This window comes from Bubalus bubalis, chromosome X, assembly GCF_019923935.1.
Source record: "Bubalus bubalis isolate 160015118507 breed Murrah chromosome X, NDDB_SH_1, whole genome shotgun sequence".
NCBI classification, from domain to species: domain Eukaryota; kingdom Metazoa; phylum Chordata; class Mammalia; order Artiodactyla; family Bovidae; genus Bubalus; species Bubalus bubalis.
Genome location: NC_059181.1, coordinates 97,684,175 through 97,700,196, shown reverse-complemented (window position 1 = coordinate 97,700,196; position 16,022 = coordinate 97,684,175). Strand labels below are relative to the sequence as shown.

Here is a 16,022-nt window from a genome sequence, read left to right as displayed (position 1 = left end):
TTTAAAGATTTGTTAAATACCAGGACAAAGTGTGAGCTCATATAACTAGGGGAAATTTGAAGAAATGGTGGTATTTTAATATACCACCACAAATGTGGTATGTATGTATCATAGGAAAGTATCTGCGACTTCTCTTAGTCACAGTGACCAAGTTGTAGGTGCTGCTTATGCCACTATTGTCTGTTGCCTGCATTCATAATTGAAAGAGATGAGCTGAATTCAAGTCAGTGATTACTGAAAATAAAGATGTCAGTTTTTCCTTTCCAGTTTACATACTCCATGAATTGGGACCCAGAGTTAAGAAACCCCTGGCTTACTTTTTCTCTGCTTAGATTTTATTATCTGATATATCTCTAGGGCTTCTGTCAAATGAAAAATAAACATAATGCTTAAACTTTATTTTATCAAGTATAGTGGGTGGTGATGAAGTCTCATAAAACATGCTGGTAGGCACACTTTATAGTTTTAAAGATTTAGTGGGTGTCCATTCACCATGTACATTGTTCATTATAATTGATAAATACTAGTTTTAAAAGGCAAGTATGAATAGATTTTAAGTATGGGGTAAAGCACATGTTTATTGTATTTGATATGAAAAAGAACCATGTAATACTGATTGCTTATTACACAAATTTTGAATATCATTAAATATTTTAATTAGATTCTAACAAACCATTTAATGGTGGTTTAACTTTTCATTATTACTGTCTCTGAGAGTATCTCAATCAGATAAGGCTGTTGTTTTACAAGAAATGAAATTTAGTGTTTAGGGATCAACATTCCACTTATTAAAATAGCACCCTTTTGTCTTGGTCAGTGATAAAAATTAAAATTTATTGTGTTTACCTGAGTAATTATTTGGTGTTATTATGAACTATTTTCTTCTATAGTCTACAAATTATGTGTTTCACAACAGAAAATATAAAAATAGGGCCACTGAATTTAAATAAATGTTTTCAGGTTTCCTTGTGTACTTGACATCTCTAATAGTACATGTGCTGAAAGAATGATTTAAGTATTCATTCTGAAATGGTCTTGTGTGTGTGTGTTAGTCACTCAGTCGTGTCCAACTCTTTGACCCCATGGACTATAGCCCACCAGGCTTCTGTGTGCATGGGATTCTCCAGGCAAGAATACTGGAGTGGATTGTCATTCCTTTCTCCAGAGGATCTTCCTCACCCAGGGATCAAATCCTTATCTCCTGCATCGTAGGCAGATTCTTTACCATTTGAGCTACAGGGAAGTCTTGTAAAGGTCTTAGATTCTGTAATTCATGGGTAAAATGCTTAATCTGGTATTTAATATGTTAAAGCTTCAATAAGTAAACAAGAAATTTTTTCTTACAGAAAACCTTATACTTAAAACATTTTAGATAATTATACTTAAATAATCTTAGTTAAATCCTTTTGAGACAGATTGTGTGTATAATCTGAAGAATGATGATGTTTTTACATTGTACCTCTTAACCCCCTTCACTTATTTTGCCCATCCTCCTATTATCATCCTCATGACAACCACCACTTTGCTTTCTGTATTCTATGAGTCTGTTTCTATTTTGTTTTGTATGTTTGTTTATTTTGTATTTTAGATTCCACATATAAGTGAAATTATCCAGTATTTGTCTTTCTCTGTCTGACTTAGTCCTAATACATTCTATAGGAGCTACATATAATAATATTGATCCTAATATTCTGTAGAACCAACCATGTTGTGGCGATGGCAAGAGTTTATTCTTTTTGTGGCTGAATAATGTTCCATGTATATATAAATATGGCACATTTCCTTTATTCATTCATCTATCAAGAGGCACTTAGGTCGCTTCCACATCTTGTCTATTATAAATAATGCTGCACTGAATGTAGGGGAACATGTTTTAGCATTAATGTGAAGCCATGCTTGCATTCCTGCAATGAATTCCACTTGATCATGCTATGTGATGTATTTTTAATATACTGTTGAACTTGGTTTGTTCATATTTTTTTTTAAGAATTGAAGACCATTAATCAAAACTTTGTCATTTTCAGTATTTTTGAAACCTTTTTATTTTGTATTGAGGTACAACCAGTTAACAGTGTTGAGATAGTTTCAGGTGATAAGTGAATGTACTTAGCCATATGTATATACATGTATCCATTCTCCCCTAAACTCCCTCCCATCCAGGCTGCAACATAACATTGAACAAAGTTCCATGTTCTGTACAGTAGGTCCTTCTTGGTTATGGTTTGCTCATATTTTGTTGAGGATTTTTTCAACTATGTTCATCAGGGATATAGGCTTGTGATTTTTTTTTAATTGTATCTTTATTTGATTTTGGTATGAGTAATGATGACCTCATAAAATGAGTTTGGAAGTGCTCCTTCCTCTTTAGTTTTTGGGAATAATTTGAAAAAGATAGGCGTTAACTCTTCTTTAAATGTTTGGTAAAATTCACCTGTGAAGCCATCTAGACTTCAACTTTTTTTGGAGTTCTTTGATTACTGATTCAATTTAATTACTAGTAATTACCTATTTATATTTTCTATTTCTTCATGACTGAATCTGGGAAGATTTTGTGTTTCTAGGAATTTATTAATTTCTTTTTACTTGTCTAATTTGTTGGTGTATAATTGTTCTTCAATTCAGTTCAGTCGCTCAGTCGTGTCTGACTCTTTGCTACCCCATGAATCGCAGCACACCAGGCCTCCCTGTCCATCACCAACTCTCGGAGTTCACCCAGACTCACGTCCATCGAGTCAGTGATGCCATCCAGCCATCTCATCCTCTGTCATCCTGTTTTCCTCCTGCCCCCAATCCCTCCCAGCATCAGAGTCTTTTCCAATGAGTCAACTCTTTTGTATTTTTGTGCTTTTGCTTGTAAATTCTCTTTCATTCATGATTTTATTTATTTGGCCTCCCTCTGTTTCTTTCTTGATGAATTTAGCTAAAGGCTTATCAATTTTGTTTATGGTTTCAAAGAACCAGCTCTTTGTTTTATTAATCTTTTCTTTCTTTCTTTAGTTTCTATTTCATTTATTTCCTGTTTGATCTTTATTATTTCCTTCCTCTACCAACTTTGGTTTCATTTTCTTCTTATTTTTCTAGTTCCATTAAATGTAATGTTAGGTTTGTTTGTTTCTTGAGATAAGCCTGTATTGCTATGAGTTCAGCTCTTAGAACTGCTTTTCCTGTGCACAAAGATTTTGGAATGTTCTGTTTGCATATGTATTGTTTCAGGGTATTTTTTGACTTGTTTTTTGCATTCTTTGTTGACCCATTGGTTGCTAATAGCAGGTTGTTTAATCTCCATGTTTTTTTTTTTCCAGCTTTTTGTTATTGATTTCTAGTTTTATACCCTTGTGCAAAAGATGCTTCATGTGATTTCAGTCTTAGTAAATTTTGAGACTTGTTTTCTTACTTTACATTTGATCTATCCTGGAGAATGTTCCATGTGCACCTGAAAACAATGTGTATTCTGCTGTTTTTAGATGCAGTGTCCTATATATATATTAAGTTCATCTTGTCTAATGTGTTTTTTAAGGCTTATGTTTCCTTAGTGAAGTGAAGTCGCTCAGTCGTGTCCGACTCCTAGCGACCCCATGGACTGCACCCTACCAGGCCCCTCCGTCCATGGGATTTTCCAGGCAAGAGTACTGGAGTGGGGTGCCATTGCCTTCTCCGATCTTCTATCTTTATGATCTATCCATTGATGTAAGGATAGTAGGCTCTTAAAGTCCTGCACTGTTATAGTATTGTTATCTCTTTATTCCCTTATCTCTGTGAATATTAGCTTTATATATTTAGGTTCTTCTTTGTTGGGTGCATAAATATTTATAAATGTTATATCTTGTTGGATGGACTGCTTTATTGTTATGTAATGCCCTTCTTTGAATTTTGTTACTGTTTCTGTTTTAAAGTCTATTCTGTCTGATATAAATCTTGCTACCCAACCTTCCTTTTCATTTCTGTTTGCACAGTATATCTTTTTCCATCCCCTTATTTTAAGTCTGTTTCTTTAGGTTTCTTTAAGTTTCTTTAGGTTTTAAGTTAGTCTCCTGTAGGCAGCATTATTATTATACCTGTAGAAAGGCATTATTTTTTCATCTGTTCAGCTACTCTATGTCTTTTGATTAGGCCATTTATTCCATTTATGGTAATTTTTGGTAGGTTGAATATTCCATTTAAAGTAAATGACAGGTATATATTTATTGTAATTTGTTAGTTGTTTTCTGGCAGGTTTTGTAATTCTTTTTTTTTTTTTAATTTTATTTTATTTTTAAACTTTACATAATTGTACTAGTTTTGCCAAATATCAAAATGAATCCGCCACAGGTATACATGTGTTCCCCATCCTGAACCCTCCTCCCTCCTCCCTCCCCATTCCATGGGTTTTGTAATTCTTTTCTGTTTTTTCTTCTCTTTCTCTATTCTCTTGTGATTTGACTGTTATATTTAGATTTCTTTCTCATTTTCTTTTATGTATTTACTGTAATTATTTTTGTGTGGTTACTGTTAGGTTCACATTAAGTTTATAACATTCTCTATTAAGTTAATAGTAACTTAATTTTGAACATATTCCAAAATTTTATGTTTCCCCCCTCACGTCTTATTTTTTTTATTTAAATTTATTTATTTTAATTAGAGGCTAATTACTTTACAATATTGTATTGGTTTTGCCATACATCAGCATGAATCCGCCACGGGTGTACATGTGTTCCCAATGTTTTAATTGGCACAGTTTACGTCTATATTTCATACATCCTTTAATTACTGGTTTTAAAAATAGTACTAGTTCTTCTGTCTTTTACCCTTCATACTTGCTTTGTAAGTGATTGCTCCACTATGCTTATTATTTTTTTATGTTTTCCAATGAGATTTTTACTTAGGTATGTGTTCTTATTATCAATTAGTCCTTTTCTTTTTAACTTACTGAATTCCCTTTAACATTTCTTGTAAAGCTGTCTTGGTGGTGAAGAATTCCTTTTGCTTCTCTGGAAACCTCTTCATTTCTTCTCTGATTCTGAATGATTGCCTCATTTAGAGAATTTTTGGTTAGCAAGTTTTTCCTTCAGCATTATTCCTATATCTTGCCACTCCCTTCTGACCTGTAAAGTTTCTGCAAAAGATCGACTGATAGCCTTATGGGATTTCCTTTGTATCTAATAAGTTGCTTTTATCTTTCTCTTTTTAGGATTCTATCTTTATCCTTTACTTTTTTCATTGTAATTATAATACATCTCATTTTTTTTTCTTTTTGAGTTCATTTTATTTGGAATTTTCTGGAGTTTGTGGACCTGATTATCTGTTTTCATTCCACAGATTCAGGAAGTTTTCAGCCATTATTTGCTCAAATAATTTTTCTGGCCTCTTGTCTCTTCTTTTTCTGTGACCTCAATGATGCAGGTATTATTCTGCCTGATGTTAGGATATGTTCTCTTATTCTATGTTTTACATTTGACCTCTGCAAAGGTCTTAATTATAAGCTATATGTCTTACAATGAGAAATGACACTATATGAATTTATCTTGTGATACTACTTTTCTGTATATGTTTTTATCTCACAGACCTTAAATGGATAATATTAGTATATTTTACACTATATTTCATGAAATTAAATTCAGTACAAATTGCATATGAATTGTTTGAAATGTTGTAGTAATATATTTGTTTTAAAGTACCTTTTATATTTTAGGAATAAATTAATTATCTCTAATAACTTCCATTTACAAGATAGTTTTCTTGTATAATAGAGAGGTCACCAAAAGTTTTAACAGCATATTCAACTTTGTATAGCCCACCAGAAACATCACTTTTAGAATAAATATGTAGATCAACTTGTATTGTGCACATGTTTTTTGTTTCCTTTTCTACTGGAATTCATGGAACTGATGATGAGGAAAATGGCTTTCTATTTCTTATGCATTTAAATTTATAGGAGCCTCTCAAAAACAATGCTGTAAACCTTTTTAGATATAATTCCAAATTTGTTAATCTGTAATGTTGCTTTTTTCAGAAAACTGAAGTCAAAGATAAGACACTCACTTGGTTGAAGTAGCTAAAGTAACCTGACTACATTAGAGTTTATAAATCATGGTCAATAAGAATAATGATATTACTGCTTTCATGACAATAATATTGTCCTTCCTATTTGAAGATTATACCATTGATAGTAATTGTTATTTGTGTGCACTCTGTAGTTGAAAAGACCTGTGTACAATTAATAGTTTTTCCCAGTGTCTGCAGCAAGACACCGTTACAGCTTAGAATGTGGAACCTTTCCTCAATTAATAAGTAAGTCTGTATTTACATTAAAGAATTACAGGTCATACTCAGACCAAGTCAATTTAAAATCAGAAGTGGTATCTCCACTGCAATCTTAAAATATCTTTTTAGAATATTGCATGTCTGATTTTGATATGAAAATTTCATATTAGAGTAGGATGATTGTAAACTGAACTGGTTTCTTTTGGTTCTTTGTGTAGTGTTTTAGAATAATACAAACACAGTCATACTGACAAGTATCTCCATTCTAATGATTTTCAAATTAAGAAATGGTTTCAAATTAGGAAAGCTCTTTGTTCACCTAGCTTTGGAATAGCATGATATGTGCTAATTGCTAACTTTGTCTGCATTATTTTTTAAAGATCAAATGGGCACAGTGGTAATTTTCATTAATCTCGTACAGAGCAGCTAATTAAAATTTTCATTATTATCAATCCATTATCTAGTTGTTTCCTTTGTTCAGTATCAGAACAGGATGTTAATAATAAGCCATTCTTGTATTACAGCTCTATTAAATATAGTGAGAATTAGTTTAATCTATTGGATGTTAATAAGCCATTCTTGTATTACAGCCTTATTAAATATAGTGAGAATTAGTTTAATCTATTGCTCTGTTTTGTATTTAGGTGATCTCTTTAATATTATGTTGTACCATATTGATTACGCTGAAGATACTTTGACATTTTGTAATAGAGATTTCAGAATTAAATATTTGTTGCTTTTTTTTTTTACAAAATGTTGAGGAAAAGTGACATATAGTTAAAGAAAAAAAGTAACCCAAGGACCAGAATGTTGGTGTTTTATCCTCACAACCTCATTAATTACCTGTAGTTAGGATCATGTAAATCAATTTGATTCCCTATTTCTATAATGGTAGTATTAAAAGAGCTGGTCTTTAAGGGCCAGTCCAGCCTTTCTATGCTGTTTCTATCATGTTTTCATAATTCTCAAATATGAACTACTGTTAAAACCCCAAAGTCCTTCTAAGCGTGGTTAAAGGCATTTGTTCTATAAAGTTATATATTTTCTGTCTTGCACCATTATATTGTTTGTTTTCATTCTGTATAACCATAGAGTATCCTCAATTATTTAATTTAAACCAATTTCTAGGACTTGAGGGAGAGGTGAGTCCCAAGGTGATAGACTGACCCAGTGGTTCCATAAAGAATCTCTCACCCACAACCATGTAGAAGAAGAGAAGTTAACGTTTTCTCAGTACCTTACTCTATCTATGGTACAGCATACATATGTGCATGTTTGCTCCGTCGTGTTTGAGTCTTTGTGACCCCCGTGGAGTTTAGCCCACCAGGCTCCTCTGTTCATGGAATTTTCCAGGCAAAGATATTGGAGCAGGTTGCCATTTCCTCCTCTGGGGAATCTTCCTGATCCAGGGATCCAGGGATTGAAACCTCATCTCTTGTGTCTCCTGCATTGGCAGGCAGATGCTTTATCACTGAGCCACACGGGAAGCCACAGCATATATGAAATGCTTCTTGTTTTTGGCACTTTGATATGCATCGTCTGACTTAATCCTCATAACAAATATGAGGGATTGGTATTTATTACCCCTGAATCAAGCATGAGCAATCATTTTTATAGAGATCCGTTCAGTCATCTGAGCAAAGATTACCTAGAAGGTAAATGAGGGGGTCTTGATGCATATCTAGTGGCAGTTTGAGCCATTCCCAGCATACCATATACTATCTAAAGTTACCTTATGCTAGCATCTCTGAATTGGAGAAGGCAATGGCACCCCACTCCAGTAGTCTTGCCTGGAAAATCCCAGGGATGGAGGAGCATTGTAGGCTGCAGTCCATGGGGTCGCTATGAGTCAGACACAACTGAGTGACTTCACTTTCACTTTTCACTTTCATTCACTGGGGAAGGAAATGGCAACCCATTCCAGTGTTCTTGCCTGGAGAATCCCAGGGACGGGGGAGCCTGGTGGGCTGCCATCTATGGGGTCGTACAGAGTCGGACACGACTGAAGGGACTTAGCAGCAGTAGCAGCAGCAGCATCTCTGAATATATTGTAATGGAATGTCTCAGAACTGTAATATTCTGAAGTGAAACTAAACTGAATTTGAAAGCTTTGGCATGTTGAAGGTCGCCAGTCATTCACCTTTTTTGATTATTCACCCTTCATATATCCATCACGCGTTCAAGAAATATATGTTGAGTACTTAACTCTGTGCCAAGCACTGTGTTAAGATCTAGAGATAGAGCAGTGAACAAGTTAGGCAAGTTTCCTGCTTTGTAGACCTTATATTTTAATGAGAAGTACACAGTAAACAAGTATATAAAGCAGTAAAATTATATAAAGCTAATAGGATAAGTGAGATTTAAAATGATGTTATGATGATAAGTGCAGTGTTAAGACAGGAAGACTGGTGGGATGAGACATAAATGATGAGAACCAGCAATGGCGAGGCCAGAGTCTTCCAGGCAGAAAAAACAGCAAATACAAAGATCGTTCTACAGGAATAAGCCCTGTATATATAAAGCCTCCAGGGGAGGATCAGGATGGCCTTGTCATCCATTAATTGAGAAAATAAATTTGGGGGTCCTATGAAAGTGGAATGTGACTTCAGATCTGCAAAATTTTATACTATAAATGTTTACTTGCTAGTCCTTGTGGATCTGTAACCTTAAGAACTGGGCAAATAAGTTATAGAAATGTGAAAATGATTTCAAGGTGATGGTTTTACTTACTGTGCCATCTATATGGTGATTTATTCAGTAGACTTCCTAAATATCTACTGTCCAACTGGAGTGAAAATATGAAATTGTATTCCTTGTTCTGTAATTATTATGGACAGATTGAGTAATGGCACACTTTTGCTGATGCTCACTAAACACCATCACTGTGTTAGACACTTGACATACATGGAGTTCCCAGTCTAGAAGAGAAAGAGACACACCTCTGCCCCAATGTCTTAAGTGCTATAATAGTGAAAGGGCCATGGTGGTGTAAGGGAATAGTTTTTGTACATGAGACTTTATCAGACTTTAAACATTTTCTATTTAATGGAATAAAAAAAAAAAAAACTCAGACATTAAGAATGGTTGACAATTTCTGTATCAGGAGGCATTTTCAATAAAAAGCCAAATATTAGGGAATCCTAGGGAATCTATTTCTCATTATTAACATATGTTTTTTTTAAACTCTATGTCCTCTAATGACATAACTTCTATCAAATTGAAAAAAAAATTGCTTTCCTATTTATAGCTTAGGTACTTAGCAAAAACTGAGTGTAATTCATATGAACTTACAAAATGGGCTCCAATCTAGAGTTTTAATCCAGGGGGATACATTTGTAATATAGGAAAGGGGCAGTTATGATTATGTAGATCTGGGATCTGAAACTATGAATTATTAGAACCATGAATGTGTTGTTGATGTTTTTCTCCCAGCCTTTTCCCCAAATGACTTACATAGTTATGGCAAGGTGATGAAGCTCAGAAGCTGTGATGAGATAATGAGTTCTAGAAATAACCCTGTGTATATTGGAAATTAAGCTAAAAAATAGTCAATATCAGATAAATGCATTTAATGACTTCTAAAGATTAATTGATAGCATGGGAGTAGCATAGTTCGGAAGGAATAGTTGGGAACTGGTGAATGCTTTAGACTAACATGCTAATCGGAGACTATATTGTCTTACATTTTAATAACCATTTTCACTTGGTTTTGAGATAGGGTGATATTCTGATATATTTCAATAGATTTGGGTTATGAAGGCAATGGCGCCCCACTCCAGTACTCTTGTTTGGAAAATCCCATGGACGGAGGAGCCTGTTAGGCTGCAGTCCATAGGGTCGCTAAGAGTCAGACATGACTGAGCGACTTCACTTTCACTTTTCACTTTCATGCATTGGAGAAGGAAATGGCAACCCACTCCAGTGTTCTTCCCTGGAGAATCCCAGGGACGGGGGAGCCTGGTGGGCTGCCATCTATGGGGTCGCACAGAGTCGGACACGACTGAAGTGACTTAGCATAGCATAGCATAGCATAATGTTTTGCATTATATTTTGTAGAATAGAAGTAACTAGTAAACTTAATAAAATGATTTCTAAATGTATGTCCTACGGGTAAAGGAGGACCAGCTAATATTAATCCTAATGCTTGGATTTTAAATTTAGGCACGACCTGACCCCATAGATGGCAGCCTACCAGGCTCCCCCGTCCCTGGGATTCTCCAGGCAAGAACACTGGAGAGGGCTGCCATTTCCTTCTCCAATGCATGAAAGTGAAAAGTGAAAGTAAAGTCCCTCAGTCGTGTCCGACTCGTAGCGACCCCATGGACTGCAGCCTACCAGGCTCCTCCGTCCATGGGATTTTCCAGGGAAGAGTACTGGATTGGGGTGCCATTGCCTTCTCCAATGCATGAAAGTTAAAAGTGAAAGTGAAGTCTCTCAGTCGTGTCCGACCCTCAGCGACCCCATGGACTGCAGCCTACCAGGCTCCTCCACCCATGGGATTTTCCAGGCAAGAGTACTGGAGTGGAATTCCATTGCCTTCTCCGAGCATTAATGCTACTCAAGTCCATATTCTGTTCAGGTCATAAGCACCATCAGTATAATTTTGTTTTAAATGAGGTTGAGGAGAGTGTTGAAGTCTATCCACATGTCTTTACCATGTCAATTCTAGATGACCAAAAGATTTTAAACGCCTGACACTCTGCACACATTTTTTAGTAAAATATTTACATATTCTATGCATTATTTTATTTTAAAAGTTTTTATTAAAACCTTGTTGTTTGTCTAAAAGAATTTCGTGTTTTTTTCCTATTTAATAGGGAGGACTGAAAAACAGCAAACATGAATGCACCCTATCTTCACAAGAATATGTTCATGAATTACGATCTGGTATTTCTGATGAGAAACTCCTTAACTGCCTAGAATCTCTGAGGGTTTCTTTAACCAGCAATCCTGTCAGGTCAGTGCTTTTTACTGTTTTGGTGTGATTCATACAATTTGTACTGTATATGATTGTTGGGAATATAATCACATCATTTTGACCTCAAGATTTCATGACCAGATGTCCGATGTTAGCTAATAAAACAATGTCTAATTATGAGGTCTAAACATTTAAAAATATATAGTTAATCTGATCTCCAATAACATGCAATTTTAAGAATACAAGTATTACTTGGATGGTTAAATTCACATTGAGTATGTAAAATATGGGTCCAGAGGCTAAATATCCACATTTATATGAAAGTCTGTACTCAGATAACAATTATTATATATTTATTTGTAAAATAAATTACATGTATGGCTCTATTATTCTCTTTTAAGAAACTTATTTTAGTTTTGGTTGTGCTGGGTCTTCATTGCTGCATGTGGACTTTCCCTAGTTGTGGTGAGCAGGGGCTCCTCTTTGTTACAGTGTGCGGACCTCTCATTGTGGAGGCTTCTCGTTGCAAAGCACACACTCCAGATGCACCAGCTTTAGTGATCGCAGTACGCAGGCTCAGTAGTTGCGGCTTGCAGGCTCTAGAGGTGGGCTCAGCAGTTGTGGAGCACGTGCCCAGCCAGTCACTGGCATGTGGAACCCTCCCAGACCAGGGATTGAACCCATATCTCTGCACTGGCAGGTGGATGCCCATCCACTGTGCCACCAGGGAAGTCTGATATTATTCCTTTTTAACTTGAGAAGTAAATAGAATTTTGTATTCTCTTACAAGTTTTAGATATTTATTCACACTTTTATGTAATTTGGGATAGCAAAAATCAGTTTATTTTAACCAATAAAGTAAATAAGAGAATATTAATAAACTCCTTAAAAGTCTACACATTTAGGTTATTACCTAGGTGTGAAGGATTTTTAAGGAAGAAGTTCTTGCTCGTGATATATTCCAATAATTGGTGTTCTTTTATCAACCATAAAAAGCCTTTAAGTTAAATACACTCCACATAAAATGTTTTTATAGGGATAAATAGATTTTCAGTTTAATATGAAAATATTCTGGGATCTACTTCTACAGTTACTAAAATATTAAGTTCAGAAATTTGAGTATACAGAAACTGTTATTTCCATTTTATTCTTGGTTTTCCTAATATAGGATGGGACTAGTACTTCCCTGACCTATCCACAGAAGCTTGCAAATAATTTAGAGCTCAGTTGTTTTGTTTGAATTTATGTATAAATTGAAATATCTTATACTCTTTATTTTTACCAGTAATGCATTTGGCAGAATAACTGGAAGAGTGTAATTCTCCAATAAATAGTTTAAAAAGGTAATCATAAGATATGACTTGCATTTGGATTTGATAATTATTCAGAGGTGGCTGTCTTGCTATTTTTTCCAGAATGCTTCTGGTTTTAATGATTTGAACATGTGAGTCCTTTAGGACAGTAAAAGTGGTGGATTCTCCCTTGTCCCTGTCCTGCCACCCTGCTCTGCCACCACTGCCTCCTCACACAAACTATACTGAACTTACTGCTCTGAAAATTTCTGTTGAATGGTTAATTGAATGAGTGAATAAATGAATCTTTTAGATGTGCCTATAGATGTCGTGACATTTAGTAATAAAGTGGGGGTGGGGGAACCTTGTTAAAATGTATTTTTATAAAGATAGTGGAAAAAGTTTGAAATTGCACATGGGTCTTTTAAAATACAGCAGAACAGGTATCAGACCACCCCAAAGAATTCTTGGGTGAAGTGAGAAGCTGGCAGGTCCCAGTTGACTACAGACAGCTGCATCCTGGCAGCTGATTGGCTCCACAGTTGGAGGCTGCACAAACTCCGCATTGGGTGGTAGCCAATGCTAAAGGTTGGAGCCTGCCTGTGGAACTTGCTAGCTGGAGCCAAAGCCCACTTCCTCTTTTGCAGGAGCTGCCCTTATAATGAGTAAGAATGGGTTTGGGAGCTATGGGAGCATTTCTGCCCCAGGTGGAGCCAGCGGAAGCAGTGACCCACTGTCTCAGGGCAGGGTAGCTCTTGCTACTAAGTCCATGGGATCCAGGGCCCAAATCCAGGCTATTGTTCCTTGTGTAAACCAACTGCTCACCTCCACTCTGGTTGATAACATCTTCAAGAATAGAGGAATCAAGATTTCCCAAGTTTCTGTCATGGGAATAATCAGGCAGGCAGAGAAGACTGTAAGTTACTTTATAAGATTGATGATATGACCAGTAAACCTATCAAGGTCTGCCAGTGGGTTGGCAGAGATAAAGCAAAGCAGGAGGTGACTCTGCTTCCAGTGGGAGTATATACCAGTGTTTGGTATCCTCGAATGTTCTGCGGAAGTGAAGAGCCTTGAGATGTTGAAAATCCATGTCCTCCAGGACATGAACGAGTACAGCACACACATATTCTAGAAACGGTCAAGGTACACATGATGCTGGATAACACCTGCCAAGCGGCCTCTGGGCAAAGTGGCCCTGTTGATCCATCAGAAATGGGTGAAGCCCAGAAGCATGGTGAGCACCACCCCAGTTTCGTCCAGAACGAGGTGCTACATTTGATTCATGAGTGTCCTCCATAGGAAGGCAAGAGCATTCATGAGCTCCAGACCAAGCTTTGCGACCTGAGCATCCGGACTGTCAAGCAAGCCATTGATTATCTGACTGTGGAGGGCCACATCTACCCCCACTGTGGATGAAGAGCATTTCAAATCTGCTGAATGAAACACTGAAAACTTTTTTTTTCATTTTCCGAAGACCCTGCCTCCTGTTGTGACTGAGTTTGTTTGACTTTTAGGAAGTAGATTTTTTTTTTAACAAAAGATTGGAAGTGGCATCCTTTGGAAACTCACTGCTTTTCTAGCTGCTTTGAACTTAACTGTTTTTCTAACTATATTTGAAGCTTAGAAAGAGATGATGATGAATAAGTTGACTGGCCTTTTTGTAGGATTTACCAATGAACAGATGAAAACACTCCTGGATGGATGAATTTGGGGAAGCAAAAGTACAGAAAAAGTTGAAAACTATTATTTTCTTGCGTGGGAGCTTCTTTTTCCGAAATATCTAAGTATTAGGAGAAAATAGATGCAGTCAAGGAGCCAGTTAAGAGACAAAAAAAAAGTGTTGTTTTTACATAGACTCATTTTCTATGTTTTGATTTAGCATCTTATATTCATACTGTTATGTTATGCTAAATATAATAGCTGATTAATTCAGATGAACTAAAGAAAGTAGCTTTTGAATTCAGGTACCCAGTTCATGTTCATATAGTAATCTGCTCTTATTACCGTAAGTTTATGTTTTTTAAAAGATAAAATTATACTACATTTAAATGGCAGGGTCAGCTTTAATTTTTTTTCTTAAAGTATAATTGTTTTGAATTCAGTGTGGTAATATTTTTATAAATTATAATCTCTTGTAGTTGCATAGTACACAGATACCAGACTTGATGTAAGTTTTATGTTTTGATGTATTATTTATAATACTAAATACTGTATTTTATGTATAAGAAGGTTTTATTCTTTAGGTTAGATGAACAAGTACTTATAGGAATATTATTAAGCTTAGCAAGTTTAATGAAAGTTTATGCAAACATTTTATTAAAGCACTTTTGCAAATCTTCATTGTGTGATTTGTTTTCCTAAATTCATTTGAAAAGCCTTTAGTTTTGCTTTTGAATATTAACATTTTAATTATCCAGCGGGATTTTTTTCTCTTTTGTATATAATGTCAATAACATATATTATATCCTTTTTGTAATAATATATTTTAGTATGCATGCCTGCTAAGTCACTTCAGTTGTGTCTGACTCTTTGCAACCCTATGGACTGTAGCCTGCCAGGCTCCTCTGTCCATGGCATTGTCCAGGCAAGAATACTGGAGTGGATCGCCATTTCCTTCTCCAGGGTATCTTCCCAACTCAGGGATTGAACCTGCATCTCTTTTGTCTCCTGCATTGGCAGGCAGGTTCTTTACCGCTAGTGCCACTTGGGAAGCCCTGCATTTTAGTATAGGTTATATTAAATATGTGAGGCTTTTAAATAATTGAATAAAGTAAGCACTCAGTTGTACATACACTAAAGATGGTATCTTTCAAGTTACTGGTTTTGTTACATTAGTGGAAAGAAAAATTATATATATTCATTTAGACAGGTAGAAGAGAAAAGCATTACTTGTCTCAATCAAAAAAGAAGGTGAAAAAACAGAGAAAAGCCAGCAGTCCAGACTGTCAGAAGGTGGCCTTTCTTTGCCAATTCTAAGAAAAAATTATCACCAATTGTTGCTTAAACTTTCTGAGGTATAAACTAAACTTTTTTTACTCTTCAAAAGCAATGAAATAAGCGATATTCCTTTGTAAGATGGAAATGGTTAAAATACTATAAAACGTGTTTGTTATTTAAATAATCAGACAATCTTTCCAAATTCTAGTCTTCACAAACAGAAATTCTGAACCACTCTGTTGAAAAGGTTGCCTGCCCTGGGGAAAACTATACTGAGGGAGAGACAATGGGCATATTTCTTCCTTAGAATCTCAGTGTGAAAAGTAGTCTAAGAGACAATATTCTTTTGTGGTAGGACTTATACAGATTCAGGCACCCTGAGATTAAAATCTGACATTTATGACTTGGTAGGTCACTTGCTAATTACCAAGTTGACTCAATTGGTGGTTGGATAGGTAGTCAATTTTCCCCTCTAGGAATATTCCTTCAGAACCAGGAAAATAGCAACTTAAAAAAAAAAAAAAAAAAAGCTTTATTTGGTTGCCTTAGTGCCTGGGAACTGACACTTCTATGAACACCTGAATTTAAGGCCAGAGAACACCCCCACTCTCTCCCACATCCTTTGACAGGAG

The 16,022-nt window shown here is 35.6% G+C and overlaps 2 protein-coding genes across 11 annotated transcripts in view; both read left to right on the top strand.

The window, feature by feature from the left end:
- The window catches only part of DIAPH2 (diaphanous related formin 2), a 1,048,054-nt gene that overhangs the window by 245,408 nt on the left and 786,624 nt on the right, over window positions 1-16,022 (top strand). For all 10 annotated transcript variants that reach the window (XM_025277003.3, XM_025277005.3, XM_025277006.3 and 7 more), the window contains one exon: window positions 11,058-11,197. In XM_025277003.3, the coding sequence (XP_025132788.1) occupies window positions 11,058-11,197 (140 nt within the window). The remainder of the gene's footprint in view (window positions 1-11,057; window positions 11,198-16,022) is intronic.
- RPA4 (replication protein A4) lies at window positions 11,204-14,789 on the top strand. Its single transcript, XM_025277010.3, is given in 5 exon segments — window positions 11,204-13,373; window positions 13,376-13,481; window positions 13,483-13,570; window positions 13,573-13,854; window positions 13,856-14,789. Coding segments are annotated over 5 exon segments (777 nt in total). The 5' UTR covers window positions 11,204-13,111; the 3' UTR covers window positions 13,895-14,789.